We start from the raw sequence: 23,412 nt of genomic DNA, 5'->3' as shown, positions 1-23,412 counted from the left end.
CAGAATGTGGGAGGAAACCGGATCACCCAGAGGAAACCCACAAATGTGCAGACTCCACACAGACAGTGACCCAAGCCAAGAATCGAACTGGGACTCTGGCACTGTCAGGCAGCAGTGCTAAACACTGTGCCACCGTGCTGTCAGCTGCTTCATCAATTATCTTTCATCCATTGTTAAGTCAGAAGTGGGGGTGCTTGATGATGATCGCATAATCTTCAGCACCGTTTGCACTTCTTAGACTCTGAAGCAGTCCATTCCCAAATGCAGCAAGACCCATACAATATTCAGGCTTGGACTGACAAGTGGCAAGTAACACAACTGCCAGGCAATGACTATTTCCAGCAAGAGAGAATCTAACCATCATCTCTTGAGATTCAGTGGCATTGTCATTGCTGAGTCCCCCATTGTGAGCATCCTGTGGGTGATCATTGAGCAGAAACTGAACTGGACCAGCCATGTAAATACTGTGGCTATAGGCGCATGTCAAAGACTAAGAATCCTGTGATGAGTAACTTGCCTCCTGTCTCCTCAAAGTCTTTCCACCATCAACAAGGCACAAGTTAGGAGTGTAATGGAATACTTTCCACTTGCCTGAATGAGTGCAGCTCCAACAACATTCAAGAAGCTTGAAACAATGCAAATAAGGAGTCTCACAACACCAGATTAAAGTCCAACAGGTTTATTTGGAATCACAAGATTTTGGAGCGCTGCCCCTTCATCAGGTGAGTGGGTATTCACTTGATGAAGGAGCCACACTCCGAAAGTTTGTGATTCCAAATAAACCTGTTGGACTTTAGCCTGGTGTTATGAGACTTCTTACTGCGCCCAACCCAGTCCAATGCCAGCATCTCTACATCATGGCTACCATGCAAATAAAGCAGCTCACGTGATTGGCATCTTGTCCACAAATTTCCAATCCCTCCATCACCAACACACAATGGCAGAAGTGTACCATCTACAAAATGCACTGCAGGAAGTCATCAAAGCTTCCTAGGCAGCACTTTCCAAACCCATCTTGTAGGACAAGGGCAACAGATGCATGTGCCTTTACCTGCAAGTTCCTCTCCAAGTCACTCACCATCTTGACCTGAAAACATATTATTGTTCCTTCACTGCTGCTGGGTCAAAATCCTGTGGGTATATCTATACTACGTGGATTGCAGTGGTTCAAGGCAACCACTTACCATCGCCTACTCAAACGCAATTAGTTATGGGCAACAAAGCCAGCAAAGCCCACATCCTATAAGTGAATTAAAAAAATGACAGGAATTGATCACATAAAAATTCAATGCGCTCTGACCTTTACAGTCATAGATTTCCTTCCCTATCCTGAAGACAGTTGCTATATATTAATATAGTGTGGAATTCTGTGACAGCTACCTTCAGGAATCTTGGGGGAGATTTTCTATGTGGAAGCCAATGAGCGTGATATTGGTAGTATGTCTACAGCACACCTGCAACTTGGCAGCCCCAAGGCTCAAACCAGTTTCAGGTTCAGCCTCATTAACACTTTTTTGACTGAAGATACACCTAAAGTGTGTGGGATGTTAATCTGTATATTTAAACAGCCTTTCCTCTGCACTGCCAACTTAAAGACCGGTCTGAAAACCTATTCAGGCAAGCATTTGGGTGCACACAATCTACACTGGGTTTTCCTCTTCTCATAGGTGAGTTGTAAATGCTCCCTTACTTGCTGCAAAAGCTGTTTTCACACATATCCAGATTTGAGAACGTTTCTGAATAAATGGGTGGCAAATTAAGGCTTGATCCTAATGGCATTAGGGGCATTTCTACATATGAGACAAACCCCTCAATGACCTTCATCCTCCTCCAGACACTACAAACAGCTATAATTCCTCTCAGATTAACACACTTATATTGTCTTCTCCTTAAATGTGAACATACGACAGCAACTGTGAGAGAAACTGTCAGAGGGATTCAAGAAGTTCACCAGTATGTCTTTGACCAGCAGTAGCAACGATGTAGAAAAATTGTAGAGATCTACAATTGACAGTATCTATCTCCACATGGAGAGGCAAAGCTTGGGATGGTCAGCATGGCTTCATCAGAGGGAGAACATGCCTAACAAATTTGATTGAATTTTTTGAGGTGGTGATCAGGTCTGTAAACAAGGGTTATGTGGTCAATGTAATTTATATGGATTTCTGCAAAGCCTTTGACAAGGTTCCACGTGGAAGGTTTGTAAAGAAGATAAATGCACATGGGATACAGGTAATTTAATAAAGGATTCAAAATTGGCTCAGTTGTAGGAGACAGAGGGTGATGACAGAAGGCTGCTTTAGTGACTGGAAACCAGTGTCCAGTGGCGTACCACAGAGATCTTTGTTGGGTTCCCTATTATTCATCATTATAAATGACATTGATAATGAAGAGAGGTATAGGATTAGTACTTTTGAGGATGACACAAAGATTGGACAGGAGGTGAACAATGAGGCACAGTGTCTTGGGCTACAGGATGATATAAATGGAATGGTCAAATGGGCAGATAAATGGCAGCTGGAATTTAACCCTGAAAAGTGTGAGGTAATACACTTTGGAATGAGTAATATGACAAGAAAGTACTCAATGAATGGTAGAATACTAGGAAGTTCTGTGGGACAAAGGGATCTTGGCATGTTTTCCACAGATATTTGAAAGTGGTAGGGCATATTAGTAGGGTGGTGAAAAAGGCATATGGGACACTTGGCTTTATCAATTGAGGCATAGATTACAAAAGCAGAGAAATCATATTGGAGTTGTATAGGACTTTGGTGGAGCCACAGCTAGAGTACTGTGTACGGTTCTGATTGCCACATTATCAGAAGGATGTGATTTGCATTGGAAGGTGTGCAGAGGAGATTCTGGGATGGAACATTTAAGTTATGGAGAGAGGTTGCATAGGCTTGGGTTATTTTCACTGGAGCAGAGAAGACTGAGGGACAACCTAACGAGATGTACAAGATTATGAGAGACATGGACAGAGTGGATAAGGAGCAGCTGTTCCCCTTAGCTGAAGAGTCCATCATGAGGGGACATAGGTTCATGGTGAGGGGCAGGAGGTTTAGGGGGGATGTGAGGAAAAACATTTTTGTCACAGGGTGGTGACAGTCTGGAATGCACTGCCTGGGAGAGTGGTAGATATGGGCTGCCTCACATCCTTTATAAGGTATTTGAATGAACACTTGGCACATCATAACATTCAGGGTTATGGGCTAAGTGCTGGCAGATGGCATTAGGTGAGAGTTCAGGCATTTTTAATGTGTCAGTGTGGACTCGATGGGTTGAAGGGCCTCTTCTGCACTGTATGATTCTATGATTCTATAATTTTAACCTGTTGACTTCAGTTTTAGGTAAAATTGTGCAGGATATAAAATAGAAAGGTAATCTTGTCCCTAGTTTCTCGCAAGGCACATCACATTAAAATTCTCCTGATGTATAAACAACTACACCAAAAAAACAGCAATACAATTTTAAGCACAAGTATTCAACTGAAAGGAGCAGGCCTGCCTTGAGTGCTGATTTTATATGAAGTTAGCCTCTAGAATGCTATTCATACTCAATTTGCATTACGGTGACTGCAATGGGTCTATCTATATTATATCTAATCCATTCGTTCCGTCTGTCTCTTGCCTGATTAGTTCTCCATGTAAAGAAACGTTGGCATTTCTTGATGCGATGTGATACGCAGTCAGCATCTGTGTGCATCAAAGAAACCTGAAAATCTTGAATGATGTCTGAAGTCACGTTCTATGTACGAAAATCGAAGTGGATTGTTAATCTAAACTGCCAAAGTGTTCTTCTCAGCAAGCGAAAGAACAAAGGCCACGCCAGCATCAAACAGGAATTTCAAAGTCAAGTGAGTGTCAGGTGAGACTCAGAGTTCAGTCACAAGCAAAGCTAAATCCTACAGAAGCAAATGTTGCTTTCACTCCAGCAGCAGAATTTCATTTTCCATGGATGACGAATAGTCAAGTTGAAAAGGTACTGGGAAGATACTGCATCATGTCGGGACTAGCAGATGCAGCGGAAATTAGATGAATAAAGGCACTGCATAAGGGATAAAGTGGAGATTATTCTCACATCATTCAACCTGACAAAGCCGTAGAAGTGAAAAGCATGGCAGAGTGATGGGAACAGTTGATGGGCATTTCACTATCATTAAATTGTCACTGCTCAAAGTGAATAATCCATCCTTAACTCCACAGACTGAAGCAGTGGTAGGCGCAGTCAAACACAGGAAAGAAATTATGTAATGTCAGCAACAAGCAGATGTTGAGCACTGCCATATAGGAAGAATAACTGCCCAATATGCCAAATGTCTCAAATGGGTGAAAGGTGGATATTTCAGTGTTGAGATTGGTTTAACCAAAAGATACACATACCAAAATAATCTTATGATTAAGAGGAAATTGTCCTGAAAAACAGCAGACCTTGTACGGCACTTTCAACATGAGTCTAGCAGGAACATAGCAAAGGCCTGTAAATGAGGCCAGAAGCCAGCTATGCTAAATCCCAGCTAGTTTTGCTTTTTATGGTGCCTGTTTTGGGGCCAAACCTCTATCCAATTCAAACACAGGGAAAGTGGCTCACAAGCTGGGTATTTTCTCCCCCAAACCTGGGATCATTTGAGCAGTTGGTAAAGTGGGTTAAATTAGGTATAAGTGACTTCCAGTTGATGTAGAAAGGACTCATCTAGGTTTTCAGCCCCAGGTTTTGACTTAGACTTTGAAGGCAGAAGCAGGATCAGTTCAGGAATTAGCTCTCCATAGGAGAGATGTAACCACAGATTGCTGGGCTTGCACTGGGACACATTTAAGCAGTGAGCCTTCACCAAAACATAATTGTTTGGCAGGGTCTACAGCAAAGACGTAGAGCAGATGGAATCTAACAGTTCCACCAGGACTTATGGCCCATGAGTATTTGGGTATTTCAAAATTAACTATTTATTTATTTATCACAAGTAGGCTTACGATAACATTGCAATGAGGTTATTGTGGAAATCCCCTAGTGGCTACACTCTGGTGCATGCATAGGGAAAATTTAGCATGGTTAATGCAGCTAACCAGCATGTCTTTTGGACTGTGGGAGGAAGTCGAAGCACGTGGAGGACATGGGGAGAAAATGCAGATACTGCACAGACAGTGATCTAAGCAGGGAATTGAACCCACTGAGGCAGCAGTGCTAATCACTGTGCCACCACGCTACATAGAACATTTAGTTCTATGTTGGAAATGACAGAAATGGAAGGTAGGGATAAGTGAGATGAAGAGATCATGATTGACAACTTTAAGTTTGTGACCTCAGTGTACAAGCCAACGTCACAGCTTTGGAGTACTGCAGAATGAAGCTAAAGAAGATAGCATTTGAAGCATTATCTATTAAACTGATACTTTCCATCAAACATAAAGGCTAGTCAAACAAAATAGAATCCTACAGTGCAGAAGGAGGCCATTTGGCCTATCGAGTCCATACCGACCACAGTCCCACCCAGGTCCCATCCCCATAACTCCATGCATTTACCTAGTTTGTCCCCCTGATACTAAGGGGCAACTGGCATGGCCAGTCCATCCAACCTGCACATCTTTGGACTGTGGGAGGAAACCAGAGCACCCGGAGGAACCCTATGCAGACACAGTGAGAATGTGCAGACTCCACTTAGAGAGTGACCTAAGCCAAGAATTGAAGCTTGGGTCCCTGGCACTGTGAGGCAGCAGTGCTAATCACTGTGCCACCGTGCCGCCCCAAAAATACCAACTCTTTTGAGTAGAAGTATATGTTTGAAATTGTTAGTGGTGAATCCTTTCAATAAACTGAATCTTGGTAAGAAAGTTTGTTTGGAAGTTAAGATGGTAACCAATAATGTCAACTTTATGGTAGTGCTTGATAGGATAAATGCCAATCAGGGCTTAACAAGGCAATCATAAGGGAACACAATGCTTATGCAAAGATTGAAGACATTGCACATAAAGTTGCTGATCTGTGAATTTCCTTCGCCCTTGACGCAAAGTCAGGATATTTGTAAGTAGCTCTTGATGAGAAAGGCAGGAGGTTGATAATGTTTAATACCCTGTTTGGATGATTGAGACTTACATGCTTGTCATTTTAACTGTCATCAGCACAAAACGTATTTCAGGAAATTGTCCATAAAAACCCAAATGGAGTTAAAGTGCTATTCAATGTTAGAATGTCCAGACTACACAAAATGATACAGGAAAAAAACGCGCTAATATATATAGGGTTAGGGAGGCTTATCGGAGATCAATAAGAATAAATACAAGTCTGTTTCAGCAGTATTGCATTTGGTACCGTCTTGAAACAGACTCTGGAAAGGTTGAAAAATGTTTGAATTATGAGGCCCTAAAGAAACTAAAGAACTTGGCATGGACATAAGAGTGTTCAACTATTTATGGAATTTTCCAGTTGATAGAGTCGCGGCAACAAAAGACTGCACCAGAAACGAAAACAGAAAACGCTGGAAACACTCAGAGTCAATGTCACAGAGGTTTACAGCATGGAAACAGGCCCTGAGGCTCAACGTGCTCAAAGAACCCAGTTTTACCACTAAGCTAGTCCCAATTGCTTGTGTTTGGCCCATATCCCTTCATATACATCTTACTCATGTCACTGCCTAAATGTTTTTTAAAAGACAAAATTGTATCTGCTTCTAATACCGTCTCTGGCAGCTCGTTCCAGACACTCACCACCCTCTGTGTGAAAAAGATTGCCCCTCTGGGTCCTTTTGCATCTCTCCAATCTCACCACAAACCTATGCCCTCTGGCTTTAGATTCCCTTACCTTTGGGAAAAGATGTTGACTAGCTACCTTATCTGTGCCCCTCATTATTTTACAAACCTCTACAAGTAGCCTAGCAAGTAACTCAGTAGTACAACATTGCTACAAAATCATGGAACTTCCTTGCTAAGACTATTGTGGAGTCGCTTTCACTGCACAGGCATGCAGAGAACATGCATTACAACCTTCTAACAAGGGGTAGGTAATAAATGGCCTTGCCAGCAAAGCCCACATTTGTGAATGCATTTTTTTAAGTGCCCACCTATTTGGGTGGGATTTCTGGCAAGCCTGCAAAGACCTTTATAAAGCGAGAACACACCTCTTAAGCTTGTAATCTTTTCACTGATGCTGTTGGCTTTTAAGGCTTCAAACTGAAAGATGAGTTGGAAGCCGGGCCTCCACATTTTCCAAAGCCTCACTGGAGGCCCTTCTTTAAGAAGCCAGGGTAAGGAATGAAGTTCTTCCTCCCACCAAAATCATGAAGATATCAAAAGTGTACGTTTGGAGAGAGGTGGAAGAGATGGAAGAGATTGCCTGCTTGAAGATCAATCCCAGGACTTGGGTTCAACGTAAGAAACATTTTAGTGGCCTGACAAGAACAGCAAAGGTGATCACTGTTCTTAATTTCTCCAACTCTCAATAGCACCTGGCACCACCCACAACTCACCCCAACCTCCCTCCAAGCACCCATAACACTGCAGCCAGACCAGTAAGGATCACTCCAGATAGATTTGAATGTTTGTGGATGGTGCTCTGCTTCTGATCATTCCACAGTGGGTAGTGCAAGTTGTGGCGTAAAATCAGCATCAGGTAGCATTTAAAAGATTCAGTAATGGGACGCTGCATTCCTTTAACAATGCATGAATTAAAACCGTTTCATGAAAAGATTATTAATTATGGCCCATGGGAGAATATTAGGACATAACATACACTCATCCCTGAGCAAGACCTTCTCCAGAGATGTGTGAACTATAAACCTCAGCTCACTATAATAGAGGGAGTCAGTACCTCATGTGCAGCATTACTGCTGGTAAAGTATATATTATTGGGTCCTAAGTTAATAAAGGCAAAGCTGGTGCCGAGCAACATCCTTCTATCAGTTTGGAAGTCATCAATCTTGCATTTTAACTAAATCCAAACAGTAAAGTTAAATGAAAATATAAATATTTTTCCACTTAGTGTTCTGTAGACATTGCGTAATTTGATAATTTGTTTCATACCTGGGTATTGTCTGAAGAATCCATTGGCACTCCCAAAGTATTGCCATAAAAGAGAAGGGTCACGTTCAAAATTGTCAACAAATATTTTGTTCAACGCTTCAGACCAGGAAACTCCATTTACTATGGCAGGGTCTGTAAAATAAGAAAGAAATATTGCCTTTGTCTTATATGTAAAATAGCCTTTCCCACAAATTTTACATCTTCACAGGAAAGTTTCCAATTTCAATTTCATTTTCACCTTAGGGGAGGGTAGTGAATGAAGTTACTGGAAGTTGGGAGTAGATGAATGGAGGGTGAGGTAATCTGGCAGATCAAAAGAACCATCAGAACAGGTTTGTGTGTAGATTCTCAGTCAGGCAATGATGCATGATATGAAGTTATAATGGACGGTACAAGGAACTAAATAAGTTGGCCAACATAACACACACAAGACTAAAATAAAGTGGAATTTTAAATATCTTTGAAGCATAGGCAGCTGTACAAATTTATGTAACGAGGGCCAGAATCCTCTGTTCTGGGGTCTAAGTTTGGAGGCAGGCACTGAAGTGGGAGTAATTCCCACAATGGAACAGACAGCTGAGCACCCCTAATCTTGTGCTGTTCAGATCATTACATGTACAGGAGAAGCTCATCAAATCTCACGTCAGGCAGGAAATTGCCATCCCCGCTGTTACCTCCTGGGGGCCAAAGTTCCAGGCACCGTATTTATTGAGCACTCAGATTACTCACTGCAATCCAGGAGCTCCGGATTCTGCCAAGACCAGGGTGTCATAGAGTAGACAATGTGTGGTCTCACAGTTCAGTGGAGCCTCTTTGGAGCTTTTCCTCTATGCCATTCAGGAAAGGCTGGGAGTTCTATTTCCCGTGCTTGGTAGCAGGAGGCCTCTCTGACTGGGGGGTGGTTGCAGCGAAGATTAGCGACCATGGGGTCCACCAAAAAGGATGAATGCGCTGCTGTACTCCACCAGGGTAAGTGGCACCATCTACTCACTACAAAGTGACACTCATAAGGGAATCAAGCAGTGTAAGTGTGTGAGTTCACATGGATGTCAGACATGATTGAGCAGCCAATGGGATTTGTGTACTGAATGGGTACCAAATACTTAAAGCTCTCAATCTTCTATCAGTTGCAAGACATCCTGCTTGTTAAACACTTACTGGGGCAGGCTCAGGAGCTTGCATAGGCATGTTTGCACTTAAGTGTGTGCTCAAGCACACATAGGGGTCCCAGTCAATTCTTCCGTCTGTCTGCAGGATAAGAACACATACACACAGGTGGGAGTGGACCAAGACCAGAGGCGACATTTGGGATGTTCGAGTCCTCACCCCTTTTTGAGGAACAGGTTGCTAAGATATCCATGGTGGACCATGGTGAAGGCGAGTAGGATTCTCAGGGAGCCACCAAGGTCGCCTCCAGCTTGCAGTTGTCGGATGTGGCAACACAGTTACACATTACTTTAATTAAGTAGCCTGCTTAGGCATCCACTAAGTCTTTCTTTTCTTCATTCCAGGTACCAGCAAGAAAAGTGGGGGCCATATGGGAGGTCAGCCACAGAACCAGCCCAACTCCACCATTGAGGATGAGGCCTCAGAAGCCTCAGAGAATGCACCATCACAGTGTTCACCTGCCCCACCACCAGTGCAGATATAGTCACCTGGCTGAGTCCATGTTCTAAACTAGGCTCGGGATCACAATCCAGTGGGTCCACAGCTAGTGGGAGAAGTGGCTGCCAAGGTCCCTGAAACCTGGAGGACTGCTGGAGACCAGGACTGTACTCAGTCCCATGCAGATGATGAGCCTCTGGATTCAGCCCTAAGAGATCTGATGGAGATAGAGAGAGACAGGAAGGAGAACTTCAGGCAGAGATACTAGAGGCCATGCGCAGATTGGACCGAAGGCTGGAGGAGTCAATCCACCTTCTGTCTGTTATGGTTCTAGCATGCAAGCACTTGCCCCAATGGAAAGGATGGCAGCTGCCTTGGAGATCCAAGTTCAGTGGAACACACAGTGGCTGACCAGTATGTCCTTGGACCTGCACTCCATCACTTTAACCATGGGTACTGAGCAACAGAGGCTAGATGGGAGGGGACCAGGGTTTCCTCTTAGCATGATAAACATTTCAAGTGATTTGGAGAAAGTGATGATTGGGGAACAGGAACACAATCTTCCATGATAAATCGCATGGAGGAGTGATTTTGAGAGGCCAAATGGTGTTTTCATGCTGATTCCTCTAGTTACTATGTTTCTATAGCTCTTGGGGCTAAAAGGATCAAGGAATATGGAGGGGAAGGTGGGATCAGGATATTGAACTCCCTGTGGACTCATCTACTTTGTTCTGCCTTTAAATAGCTCTCTCCAAGGTCTGCCCGTCATTGGGAGTGGGTGTGAGGGTGACAAGCGGGCATCCCTGCCAATTTAATTCAGCTATGATAAATCAAAGTATATTAGAGCAAAGAATGATATCTGTAACCAGAAAGGAGTCTGACAGCCAGTAGACGATAAAAAAAAACAAATAGCAAAGGAAATGTCTCAGCAGCTTCCTCTGCCCAGAATCTGTTGGCTATCTGACTGTCATAGATCTGTCTGCTGCTGCATGTGGCTCCATGATATCCTGGCCTTCATCATCACCATCACTTTCACTGTCCTCATTGTCACAGGTGGCATCACGGTGTGTCCTCCATGTCTCTCTCAGAAGACATCCCTCACTTTGTTGCATGAGGTTGTTCAGGGTGCAGCAGACAACTATCACCTGGAACATTCTCTGTGCTGAGTATTGGAGAGCTCCACCTGAGTGGTCCAAAAATCTAAACCTTATCTTTAGGAGACCTATTGTCTGCTCAATCAGGGACCTTTTGGAGCACCCTGCAGAAGACAAATTGGTGCCATCAGTCAGATTTTCTAAGGGTATCCCTTATCCTCAAGGGGGCAGCCCTCAAATTGCCAAGATCTTTCATAGACTTGGGGTACTTGGGAGTGGGTCAGAATGTTGGCATCCTGAGAGCTCCCTGGGAATCAACTCAAGTGTGGTGCTAATAGTTGTTTTCAGTCCATTCTTCCAAGAAGGAACTGGAGAAAATTGACAAGAACAGAAAAGTAAAGTGTACTTAGTTGAGATATAGTGTAAAGTTCTCTATGCTGACATAGAAGACCTTTGATTGCACATGAACTTACTATACAACAAATAATGGCACTAAATTAGCCATGAAATCATCTTTCGCATAGATGACTCCTAAGTGTGCAATTTGAGTTGACTTTGAATTTAAAGCTCCAATAAACCACTCAGTTGAGAAGTGATATGTCCCATCATACCTGCAGAGAACAAACTACACTGTCAAAAATGATTGAAAAATATCTTCAAGCAGCGAATAGCCAGCAAATAGAGTCAGTCCTGGTGAATAGAATCTTCCAGCAAAATATGTAAATTGGGTTATCTGCCAAAGAATGGGACAGAACCACTTTTCAAGTTATACATGCAAACTCAGTCCTGTGTGCAATAGCGCTGCCTTCCCTGTGATATTCACACAGTCAGGAAAAACAAAATCGAGGGCATGAGCTAAGATAATCAGTACGTACGTATCTTTCAATGGGATTGATTGGTTATAATTTTTAATGGTCATTACATAATTTAATAAACCAAATAACTATTAAATTTGTACTTGAGCTTCCAAATCATTTTCTCTGCATAGTTATAAAGTGACTACATCTGACATGAGCACTGAAGCATTAAATTGAATTTGTTTGCTAGAGATACTGTACTTGTTCTAAAATTCATCCATTGCTCAGTTTGGGGGGAAGGGTCGAAATTATGCATCTCATCAACTGTTCAAATGGCCTGACTCTGGAGACAGAGCTGGATCCCTTTTTATGAAATAAACTGTGGACAAGCATTAAAATTAAGCTTTATTACTTTTGCTTTTTGACCTCTGTGTTACTATTTTGAGTTGTGTTTAACCAACAGTGGATACTGAAGACTCCATTATCTTGAAGTGCCCTGGGGCTTAACAGAGTTATATAAGTATATATTATTTCTCTTTGTGAATATAGAAAATCGACAGAAATTATCTTTTAAAAAGAAAAAGATGTGCAGGAAAACTTAAAATATATGCCAGAAGAAATTAAACAATGAACATAATGAAAAAGAATAAGCAATGCTAATGAGGAAGAAAAACTTGAATAAGAGGTCAACTTAAATGTAAAAAGTTTAGGGTGCCTGGTTAAGATGCTTGCTTCCAACTCCTGCCTGTTTCAGCTGTAGGAAAAAAAAGACAACTTTCACAATTTCGAGATGTCCTGAGGCGCTTTTTGAAATGCAGTTACGATTATAGTGTAGGAAATGCTGCAAGGTCGCACAAACAACAGCAATGTTTGGGTTTTGAAATATAACCAGACGGAGTGACCAATCTAGCTTTCTGCAGCCATTTGACTGTGCCATGAGGCTGTCTCTGGAGGCAGTCATCTTAAAATGGTTCAATGAAACCTCTCACAGAGACAGACATTGATGAAGACTGCTATCCCTGTACATGAAACAATGATCATGACCAAGTCATCTGTTCATCAAAGCTAGCAGCATCATTTCATGATTCCATTGTCTTCACAAAGCTTAACATTCGATAGACTTCAGCTACCATTAGAAGACCAACACCTATATCTCATAGTTTTTGTTACTCATGAAGGTTTCAGTACTGCAGAATGTTCTATGACATTCCAGAAGATAGTCTCTCCAGTCTTGTCTTATTTGACATTAAGGATACATCCGACCTACTTGACAACATTTTAGCCATTGAAGGCACAAAACAGAACATGATCAGTGGTTATTTACAGTGTTGTCTTGACTTGCAAAACACACATTGATGCTCAACGATGGCAAATGCACATTTGCAGCATCTGAGATTGACTTTCCAGGATGCAGAGTAACAGAAGCTGGAGCAAAGCCTAAACACAATAATGGCAAAGCCAGTCATGCACTTCTGACCCCGCATAATTTGAAAAAGTTGGCTTCATTCCTCAGAACTAATTTGTTATCGCAAATTATTTCCTAAGTATGTGGACATCACAGAGCCTCTTCAAAGGCCACTGCACAAAGGTGTGGAATGAGTACTGGGAATGGACAATGGAAGTGGACAATGAGAATGGATAATAGAGAATGGACAATTGAAAAAGACGATAGGAATTGGCAATGGGAAAGGACAATTGGAAGGGATAGTGGGAAAAGATAGTAGGAATGGACAATAGGAATGGATAATGGGAAAGAACAATATGAATGGACAATAGGAATGGACAATGAGAATGGACAATGGGAATGGACAATAGGAAAGGATAAGGAAAAGGACAATAGAAATGGGCAATGGGAATGGACAATAGAAATGGATAATGGGAGTGGACAATTGGAATGGATATTAGGAAAGGACAATAGGAATGGGTTATCGGAAAGGACAGTGGGAATGGATAATGGAAAAGGATAGTATGAATGGGCAATGGGAAAGGACAATAGGAATGGATAAGGGAAAGGACAATAGGAATGGGTAATGGGAAAGGGCAGTGGGGATGGGCAGTTTGTTTCCAGTCAGCTTACCGATCTGCCCCATACTCTCTGACTGGAAAGACAGTGACTAATCTTATGACAAATAAGATTGGGGATCTTATTGAAACATATGAAACATATAAGATGATTAGAGGTTTAGATAGGGTGGATAGTGATAGCCTTTTTCCTCTGATGGAAAAATCTAGCACGAGGGGGCATGGCTTTAAACTAAGGGGGGGTAGTTATAGGACAGATGTCAGGGGTAGGTTCTTTACCCAGAGGGTGGTGAGGGATTGGAATGCCCTGCCTGCTGCAGTTGTAAATGCGCCTAGTTTGGGGGCGTTTAAGAGGTCTGTGGACAGGTTTATGGACGAAAAGGGATTGGTTTAGGTTAGTGGGTCATTGTTGTTGTTTTTTTTTAACTGGTCGGCGCAACATCGTGGGCCGAAGGGCCTGTTCTGCGCTGTAATGTTCTATGTTCTATGTTCTAAATGGTAACTTTCTCACGCTGCTGACCATTCTTAAGCTATCACTGCTATTCAGTGAGAATGTCAGAGAAAAAGCAGAAGAATTTGAAAAGCAACAAGGTTACTTCTACAAACACATGCGAGGAAACCACATCTAGAAGTTGAGACTGGGTACAGATCAGACTGCCAAATCGTTACACAAGCTTGCATCATCTCTAAAAGGGCCAAAACTGCTTGCTTGGTCCCAATGCTTAATTGGAACACAAGACAATTGATAGCAAGCAGACCAAGATATATCAGAATGGCAATTATGAGGATACATTTCCTTTTCCAATTAGCGAATGCAGCGTTGGTCATTCACCTCATCAAGTTGACCACATAGAACCTCAATGTCTCGTTCTTGGATCTCAGCACAGTCAACATTGGCTTTCATATTTCAAAGACTATTTCTGTTCTTAGAATGAATGGACATGCTGGATTCTCAGGAATGGTTAGAAGCAGATGTGTGTTACTTTAGGCTTAGAAACTTCCTGTGTTTATTGATGTATGAGGCAGACAATGCTGTCTGTTTCTGTAGCTAGTTTTTCCTGGAACAAGTCACCAGCTTGTCTTGCCAGAGGCTATATCTATATATTGAGAGGCACCATACCACATCATACATGGCTGACCAGAAGACTTACCCACTCTTATTGCCTGCCATAGACATATTGGATAAAATATATCTGGGTTGATAATCAACCTGTTTTTCAGCTTATGAATGCATGTGGAACTTGAACCTGACGCTTTGGAACACTATACTCACTGTATCACAAGTCCTGCCTGCATTGTTGTTTAGGATGTTTTAATTTAAAATAAGCAAGGTGACCAACGATCTTGGATTTTTCAAGACTGTCCCAAATGGAAGTTTGGGTATTAATTAATATAGTGTGGAGCACAGAGGTAGGCAACTCCAAGTCCCAACAACCTTTGTACTTTCTGCACATGTGCAGGCCAGGAGCAGGCTGCACATGTGCAGTTCTGTATCTTCATGTTTTTTGGGCCCAGGATGGACCCTGCACACCTGTGCGTAGAGAGAAAAGAAGAAGGGCGTAAAAATGACTGGCTGAAGTGCACCCTAGCCAGCAAGTGTCCCAGACTGGGAACAAGGGTGGGAACAGGGACTGGGGACAAACAGAAGAGAGAGTACAGAGTGAGATCTCAAAAAGACATCTCAGGTCAGGGATAGTATGGGTGACAGAAACAAGTCCAAGTTAAGTTAAAGAAGAGGAGCACAGAAAACAGGCTCCAAGTCAGAGAAGATGCTGAGGAAGGTGGACTTTAAGTAAAGAAGGCTCAGGAGAAGTACCAAGTCCTTTCAGACAAGGGAACGGCGGGCAATCCCCGGCATTCCCAAGAAGTAAAAGAAGGTAATTGAAAAGTGCTGCTGGATTACATGTACCCAAAAGAAGACTCAAGGGAATCCTTAGATCCAAGAAGGCAGTGGAAGGTTGATGATTCTGTGTTGTGGGTCTTTGGATCTAATGTACCCTTTTGGAGCGGTAGTTTCTGCTAGGCCTGGACAAAGAGCTGAAATTGTGCTTGTGAGCTAGTGTTTGAATGTCGACTTGGGAATCCAAAGGAAGGGAATCTCAGAAGATGTGACTGAAACTAGGCGAGATGGGTCATGGTTGAAGAGAAGTTTGGAGAGAACTCCAAGACAAGATCTTTGAAGATGAAGACTGTAATCCTTGCTGAGAGAAACAGAATAGCAGTGAGATGGGTTAACTCACAATGACATTGACATCTGGCTGGGCTGTTGAGAAATCCATGGACTGAAAGTAGCAAAGTGCTGCTGCTGTGGTACAAAGCATTAGTGAGACCACACTTAGAATATTGTGCATAGTTTAAATGCTTTTATTTAAGGACAGATCCAGCTGCATTTGAGACAGTTCAGAGGAGATTCACTAGATTGATTCCAGAGATGGGGAGTTTGTCTTACGAAGAGAGATTGGGCAGTTTAGGTCTATAATCTCTGGAACTTGTAAGAATAAAAGGAGATCTATATGAGGTGTACAGGATGATAAAGTGTTCTCTCCTCCTCCCCCACTCCCCGCAACTCCTCCCCCACCCACGGACATCGGGACCCCTCCAATTGCCATCTTTGCAGATTCTACCCTTCCATGCACCCCCACTGCAGAACTCCCTACCACTTCCCTACCCTCCTCAGCCCCAACTGCCTCATGTTCCACCCACTCAGACCCCACCCCTTTATGCTGCCCAGGCACTGTCAGGATGTCTGGTGGGCAGTGCAAGGGTGGCCAGTAGGCAGTGCCAGGGTGGCACTGTACAAGGGGCACATGCCGGCCCTGCCCCAATTACTGGAGGCTGTAATGGCTTCCAGTCTCACTGGCAAGACCATTATGTCTGTGATCAGCTGTGATTCTTGCCGGTGAGGACCACGACCACCATGTGAGATCAGCACTTTACCAACCAGCCTCAAATTGGTTAGCGAAACATGCTGTACAAAAGTTCAAATCGTCAATGAAGAGACAAGTCAATAGGTCTCTTCCTCTATGTATAGCCAGTTTTGTGTTGCCTTATAACACCACACGGGTCATGTCAGCCAACATCAATAGATGACTCCTGCAGTAAATTTGGATTCACCAGGATTGGTTACAAGGATCCCTGCTGTAAATTTGGAACCAGACCAACCTGTGGTTTCTGTAATTAACAATACAGCAGCTACCAAGGAGGATCTTGATCTGGATTGATGAGCTTGCTTTTTGCAACTGTCCAGCCTGATTCTTCATTCCCGGAAAAGCCTACCTCAGAACTGAGACACTCTACCAGGGTTTAGACATCACCAGATCGACTAAGCTTATGACGAGTTGCCCTGAGGTATCGCTGGTGTCTTTTGCGATTTGTTGCCCATGTTAATGATGTTCTTTTTTATTTCCTCCATAGGTGAATTCAGGAATTAGGGGAAAGGAGTGTGGTAACATGGCCCCTTTAAGGAAGTGTTCCCTGAGGGTCATGTGATTGGGCTAGACCATATGGAGTGTCGAGGTGGGAAGCTGAACCAATCGAGAACAATCGCATTCTCCATGACTCTGGACTCAAAACACTAACTCTGTTTCTCTTTCCACAGATGCTGCCAGACTTTCCGAATGTTTCCAGCATTTCCAGTTTTTGTTCACGTTCTTTGGCAACTGCAGTGTTTCGCTTTTATTTGAATGTTTTAAAAGCAATATTTGCTTTGATGTCAAGTCAGGTCTCTGGTGAAATTTTACACATCCTCAAACTTAGTGAAATGTAATCCAGGCAATGAGGGGTCTCACCCATCAGATGGCGAGCCAGCCTGGACCCATCTCGCCATCTTTGGGGAAAGACTGCCAATTGGAGAGCAAGTCAGTGGTCAATGGCAGCTCTTCTGCACAGTGGCACTGTGCTTCTTTGGGCGGCACGGTAGCACAGTAGTTAGCACTGCTGCTTCACAGCTCCAGGGACCTGAGTTCGATTCCCGGCTTGGGTCGCTGTCTGCGTGGGTTTTTTCCGGGTGCTCTGGTTTCCTCCCACAGTCCAAAGGTGTGCGTGTTAGGTTGATTGGCCATGCTAAAAATTGCTTGTTAGAGTCTTGAGATGCGTAGTTTAGAGGGATTAGCGGGTAAAGATGTAGGGATATCGGGGTAGGGCCTGGATGAGATTGTGGTCAGTGCAGACTCGATGGGCCAAATGGCCTCTTTCTGTACTGTAGGGTTTCTATGATTTCCCTGGGGTCAGGGACTCTGGGGGCAGAAGTTTCCGGAATGGGAGGGGTCCCCAACCAGAATCTTCCCTGCCCCCACCCCTCCGTTCCAAACTTGCCTCAAGGAACGACACTAAATTCCATCCTTGATGCCTAAATACACAAAGTTAAATTAGTATGTTTTTTTAAAAAATGCTAACACAATTGCTCTTAAGTGTTTTGAAGGCTACAGGAGCCTTCATGAACTCACGGATTGAAAGTATCTTTGTTTGCAATGCATAGAAATGCAGGTTGAAAAACAGAGTTTGTATAAAGTCTGAACCTTAAAAGGACTTAAACTGTTGTATTCACGCATGATCCAGGAAATAAGTTGCTGATAAAGATCTTGAAAACATAGGGAATAGCCAAGAGGGATGGGGCATTCTTGAAGGAGGTTTCCGATGTTTGTACATTGTCAGAGGAATGTCTAATGTCACAGTTTGAACAAAAAAAATTGAACCATGTCAAAGAACAATTGTAGCTTAAGTTTGTTACAGATAGGACAGTACAATACTGAATGAAACATCCTGTCCACCTGGGAAAGAACAGAAAGAGTATTGTTGCAAAAGTCTAGTCAGTTGCTAGAGGTATGGAGCAGAGGAGGTTGATTGCCCTTTGGGTGATCATGCACATATACTTTTTTTGTGATTAACTGTCATGAGCATATTGTAATGAATGTCTTGTATCATTAATTTGAGCTTTGAGTGCTGTGTCATTGTTTTTCATATCTCTCACGTCCGAACTGCAGAGAAGCATGCCAGGGTAGCAGATTATGTCCTATATTCAGTCCTCAACATATTCAGACCCATAAAGTCTCATGGCTTCAAGTCAAAAATGGACAAGGAAATCGCCTATAGATTTTTACTTGCCACATTCCTGCAGCAGATGAATCTATGTTGAATGCCACTTAGAAGATGCACTAAGAGTTGCAAGGACAGAGAATGCTTTTTTGTTGGGAGCTTGAATGTCCATCACAAGAGTGGTGGCTCAATAAGACCATCACTGATTGAAGCAGTCAACTCCTGAAGTGCAGTTGCCATCTGAACTTGGAGCTGAGAGTGAGGGAATCTTAATCCTGACCTCATCTTCGCCATCTTGCTTTTTTTTTAGACATACCTGTCCTTGACAGCATTAGTAAGAATGGCAAATGTACGGCTGTTTTGAAGACAATTGACTTGAGAATACCCTCCATGGTATCACTCAGCACTGCCACCATGCTGAGAGGAATAGGTTAGGCTATAACACTGAAGATTTGGCTGCTCCAATGTCAGAAGCAGCATTCAGGAAAGTGATGAAGGGGGTGGAGAGGCTCTGAGGACAGAGCGATGCCCAATTCCTCAGGACATTACATCCAGACAGAGGCTGGAGAGAATGATAACTGCAGATGGGGGAGATGTGCTGATGGCACACACAGATCTGATTTTCCTAAACCTTCATTTGCTTCAGCATTGCAGTGAGTGCTTCAAACAGGGGTTGGGGTCTTTACATTCAGGTTTCGGCACTACTGCCGGTTTCTGCCCTTTCCCAATGGGCGGGCGGCACATGCTCTCAGTAAGCACACAAACTTTGTTCACCATAATGGATGATGAGAATGCCATTGAGTGTAGAGAAAATGGATGCAGTGAGGCCAAATTTCTCAACCTTCATGCCTTTTGTCTGGCTTTAATCAATCTAAATATATTGGTTTGATGTTTTCTAACAAGGTTTTGCTGCAAGTAACGCTTAACAAATTACCTTTGTTTTATTAGATTCAAAACTGCTTTAAAAATGCATCCAATGATCTGTTCCATGTAGGTGGGAACATTTTACCAAACACTTAGTTTCATAGAATGTGGAATAATGAAAATTAGATGACTTGTTGAAGTAACACTTCATTATTTTTTCCGTACAGCCAAGTATATAGATACTACTTAAAACCAAACAACTTCACTTGCATAATTCATTGGTTCTGGTATAAAACCACTTTTCTCGCTGAAAGCTATGAAATTCGAAGAGCAATTAAAATATTCTGTTTCTTCCGGGAATCAACTTTCACTATCTGCTTTTAACTACACTGAAATATGAGCTGCAACACCCCATTTTTAGATTTGGTTAAAAAGAAATTTTCCAATTTATTCCAATTTAACAGCTAGAGAGGCTATGAATATCATTTAGGGAAAAAAAACAATTTAAATGCTGTCAAGACAAGATTATCTAGTTTGGAAATACTTTTAGCTAATCTGTTCATTCATAAGCGACTTAGGGAACTGGCACTCAAAAATATCAAGCATAAGACATACTTTTATCTGACTTTACAATACTGAAACTATTCCATCTACTTTTTTTTTCAAAATGATCGATTGGTTTGTTGTTTAACCTTGAAAATAATTCTGTCTCCGCTGATTTTCGAATGCAAAAATAAATAGTTGGGGATTGCAATTTTGATTTGGCATGTCAGCAGCGAGATGGGGCAATGGCCCAGAAATAGGACACAGACGGATTCCCCCTCTTCACAGAAGACTCAGAATTAAATTTTGATAGAGGTCCACAGGAAGATCCTCCAGCTTAACAAAAAAAGGAACAACTGAGGGCAATGCACTTGGCTTTGTATTGGATCTCGTAATGGCCCCAAAATGCCAGAGAGATCACCTAATGCGTTCATCGTGACCCAAAGAGTTGGGCTGTTCTGTGTCTTGGGAGACCATTCTTCAGCATTTTGCGCTGGAAACATAACCACATGGCAACATTCCAACTTCCCAGCGTGTCCATCGAGCATGGAGCACGTTGAGGCATTTTTACATTGCCAGCAGGTAAGCCCAATCATGTTAATAACCCTATCCATGCAATTTGTGATGGAGACTGTGGCTGGCTTCATGGGCAATTGGGAGTTCTGCTGAGCCACAACTTCTATTGACATAGCAGATCTGATGGAACTTTGGGCCCTTGGACGAGGTGTACAAAGAGGCTGCTGATTCTCGATTACCATTGCTTGAGATCAATTTCACCTCAGTGTGTCCTGTTGCAAAATAACTTCCAAATATTTTCACACGCACACAAAGCACAAAGAACTGGCTACTTGTCACCTAGCATGGACACAAAGGGCTGAATGGCTTCCTTCCAAGCTGTAGATCTCTACGATTCTAAGAGTCTATGAACAGATATGGACTGAATGCTGGATTTCATCAGGGTACAGTTCAACTTTAGCAGGGCACGAAACAAATGGTATTTAAAATAACAACCTTGTAACAGAAATGTTAGGATACTGGGTCTTTGTTTCTCTATTCAATTAAACTTCGAGTGGGATTTTCCTGTTCCTTCCGCTGGCAACGGAGGTATGAATGGCTCACTGCATCCACTGCCGGAAACCCACCACAGCGTTGCCAGAAAATCCCAGCCTTCAAGACTAGAAGCACCAGGGATGATTTTGAGCCCGTGCTCTCCATCTTCAAGAATGGTGGCAGCCTGAAGGGCCTCACACTCAGGGAAGGATGACTGGAACCCCACACTCAGGCAGCAGTCTGAGGGCAAAGGGGAGAAGCTGCCTAGCAGTCCCAAACCTCGTCCAAGGGCCCAAAGTTCCGCTAGGTTTGCTATGTCAATAGAAGTTGTGTCACGGGCGTTTGTGTGTAACGGTAGATCTCAATGGGTCATGGAAGGCTGTTCAGCTCTGCCCCTCGTGTGACCTGGGAGGAACAGGGTGTCCTCTGGGAATGTGCCGGATATGCTAACTGCTGGCCTCGTGATTCAGCTGTGCCTCATCTGTCAAAGAGGCAGACGCTTTGCTGCCCCAGCCACCTTCCCCAGCAGTGGTTACCCATTAAATGTTGTGAAGCCAAATCGCCGTTTAATGGAGGCTAACTTTTAACCTTTTGCAGGCCAATGTCCCAAGCATTGAGCTGACATTCCCGGACAGGCTATAGCACTACATAGATAACACTGATGTGTTCCCCCTGTGCAGGGTGTGATGATGATGTTTATCATCACACACCCCAGTCGGGGTCATGACGGGTTGCATTGGCAAGGCCCCCCTTCAGGATGCAAACACTAGTCACATGCAGCCACTCAACTGCCTGCAAACATGAAGCTGGGTTTCTCTGGGGGCTTGGACGCTGGGGGAATGCAGGTACTTAGCGTCAATGAGGCCTTGGAGGGTTCACACATGCTGCATCCCGCTGGTCCAATGCAGAGATGTGTCAGAGAGGAGGTCGTGAGGGATGGCACTGAGGTACCTACTGAGTGTGCTGCCATTGGGTGATAGTCATGATGTGGATATGCCGGCGTTGGGTGATAGTCCCAGAGGAACTGGTGGATGAGGGTCAGGATTCTCTCCCGAACTCTTGTGCCCACTGTGGTCTTCTCTTTACAGTGCATGGTCTGGAGGATCCTGTGTGCTCCATGGCACCATTTATGAACCATGAGATACCCATCCTTCATCTGTGACCACATGATGTGCCTCATGCAGGTGTGTGCCTATTTCCCAGGAAGCATCCATGATAGCTATATCTTGGGCACTCTCAGGTCCCAGACATCTTTGAGGGACAGCGGCGACTGGAGGGATGGCTCCTCGGGGACAAGGGGTGCCCACGCCAGAAGTGGCTAATGACGGCAGTGTCATAGCCACCAGCAGACACTCTTTACATTGAGGCTCACACTGCAAAGCGTATGCTGGTTGAGCAGGTGACTGGCCTGCTGGAAATGCAGTTCAAGTGCTTGGACCGGACAGGGGATGCCCTAAAATACATCTCCCAGGGGGTCTACAGTATCATAATCTGCTGTGTTCTACAGCACTTGGTGCTGCAGCGGGGAGACCACCTGGATCTGGTGGAGATGGAGGACCACCACACCTCCTCAGGTGAAGAGGATGACAAGGAGGGTGGTGAGGATGACCACACAGAAGGGAAGGTGGCAGAACCCTGGGCAAGGGACAGTGACCAACTGGGCCAATGCACTGGGGATGGTTTCATAGCATCTCATTTCAGGGATCAGCAGGACTAGGGAATGACCAGCTCTCCCCCATGGGGGCTCACATCTCACCAGTTATATGGTGCCAGCAGTGTGTTCCCATGCTGTTTTCATGGGCAGGGTCCTAAAGCCATTGCCTAGAGTCTGTAGGGGAATGATGATGACTTGCACTGAGGACAGAGCAATGCTCCTGAACCTCAGCAATATACCTGACTCCTGCCTGACAGAGAGCTTATCCTGCCATGGGCCTATCATTGGGCCCGTTGATGGAGGTTGGGGGGAATGAACTTTGGTGGAGGTGGAGTGGGGGGGTGGTTGGGGCAGCCAGCAGCAGCGCCTCCTTACAGTGTTGCTCATGTGGGAGGGACATAGCATTGCCATTCTCACACTCCACAGGGATGAGGCCTGATTGAGCACAGCGGTTCCCCAAGCTTGGTAGCATGAACAGACAGTGTGGACACTCTGTGCACAACATTCAATAAAAAATGGTGGTCTATCTACACTTGTGCCTATATTCACCCATGCCCACTGTGAGCTTGCAGTTTCTTAATCTTCCTCACCCTCACTCTACATCCAGGTATATCCCAGGATCTGCAGCTGAGGTGAGCTGGCCTGCTGACTTCCATGCCCTGCTGCCTGAGATGATCTTGGCGGGTGTCACAGCTTGCTTTCAGTCAACACAGATGTTTGACTGCTTCTCTCTTCAG

General features: G+C 43.8%; 1 protein-coding gene across 2 annotated transcripts in view; it reads right to left on the bottom strand.

Moving 5' to 3' along the window:
* Positions 1-23,412, bottom strand: part of cacna2d3a (calcium channel, voltage-dependent, alpha 2/delta subunit 3a) — a 776,701-nt gene that overhangs the window by 410,138 nt on the left and 343,151 nt on the right. For both annotated transcript variants that reach the window (XM_080182611.1, XM_080182617.1), the window contains exon 6: positions 8,013-8,144. In XM_080182611.1, the coding sequence (XP_080038737.1) occupies positions 8,013-8,144 (132 nt within the window). The remainder of the gene's footprint in view (positions 1-8,012; positions 8,145-23,412) is intronic.

Source organism: Carcharhinus amblyrhynchos, chromosome 3, assembly GCF_965287045.1.
Source record: "Carcharhinus amblyrhynchos chromosome 3, sCarAmb.v2.hapA, whole genome shotgun sequence".
NCBI lineage: Eukaryota > Metazoa > Chordata > Chondrichthyes > Carcharhiniformes > Carcharhinidae > Carcharhinus > Carcharhinus amblyrhynchos.
Note: the sequence above shows the minus strand (reverse complement) of the source record. Positions and strands in the feature narration are given on the sequence as shown.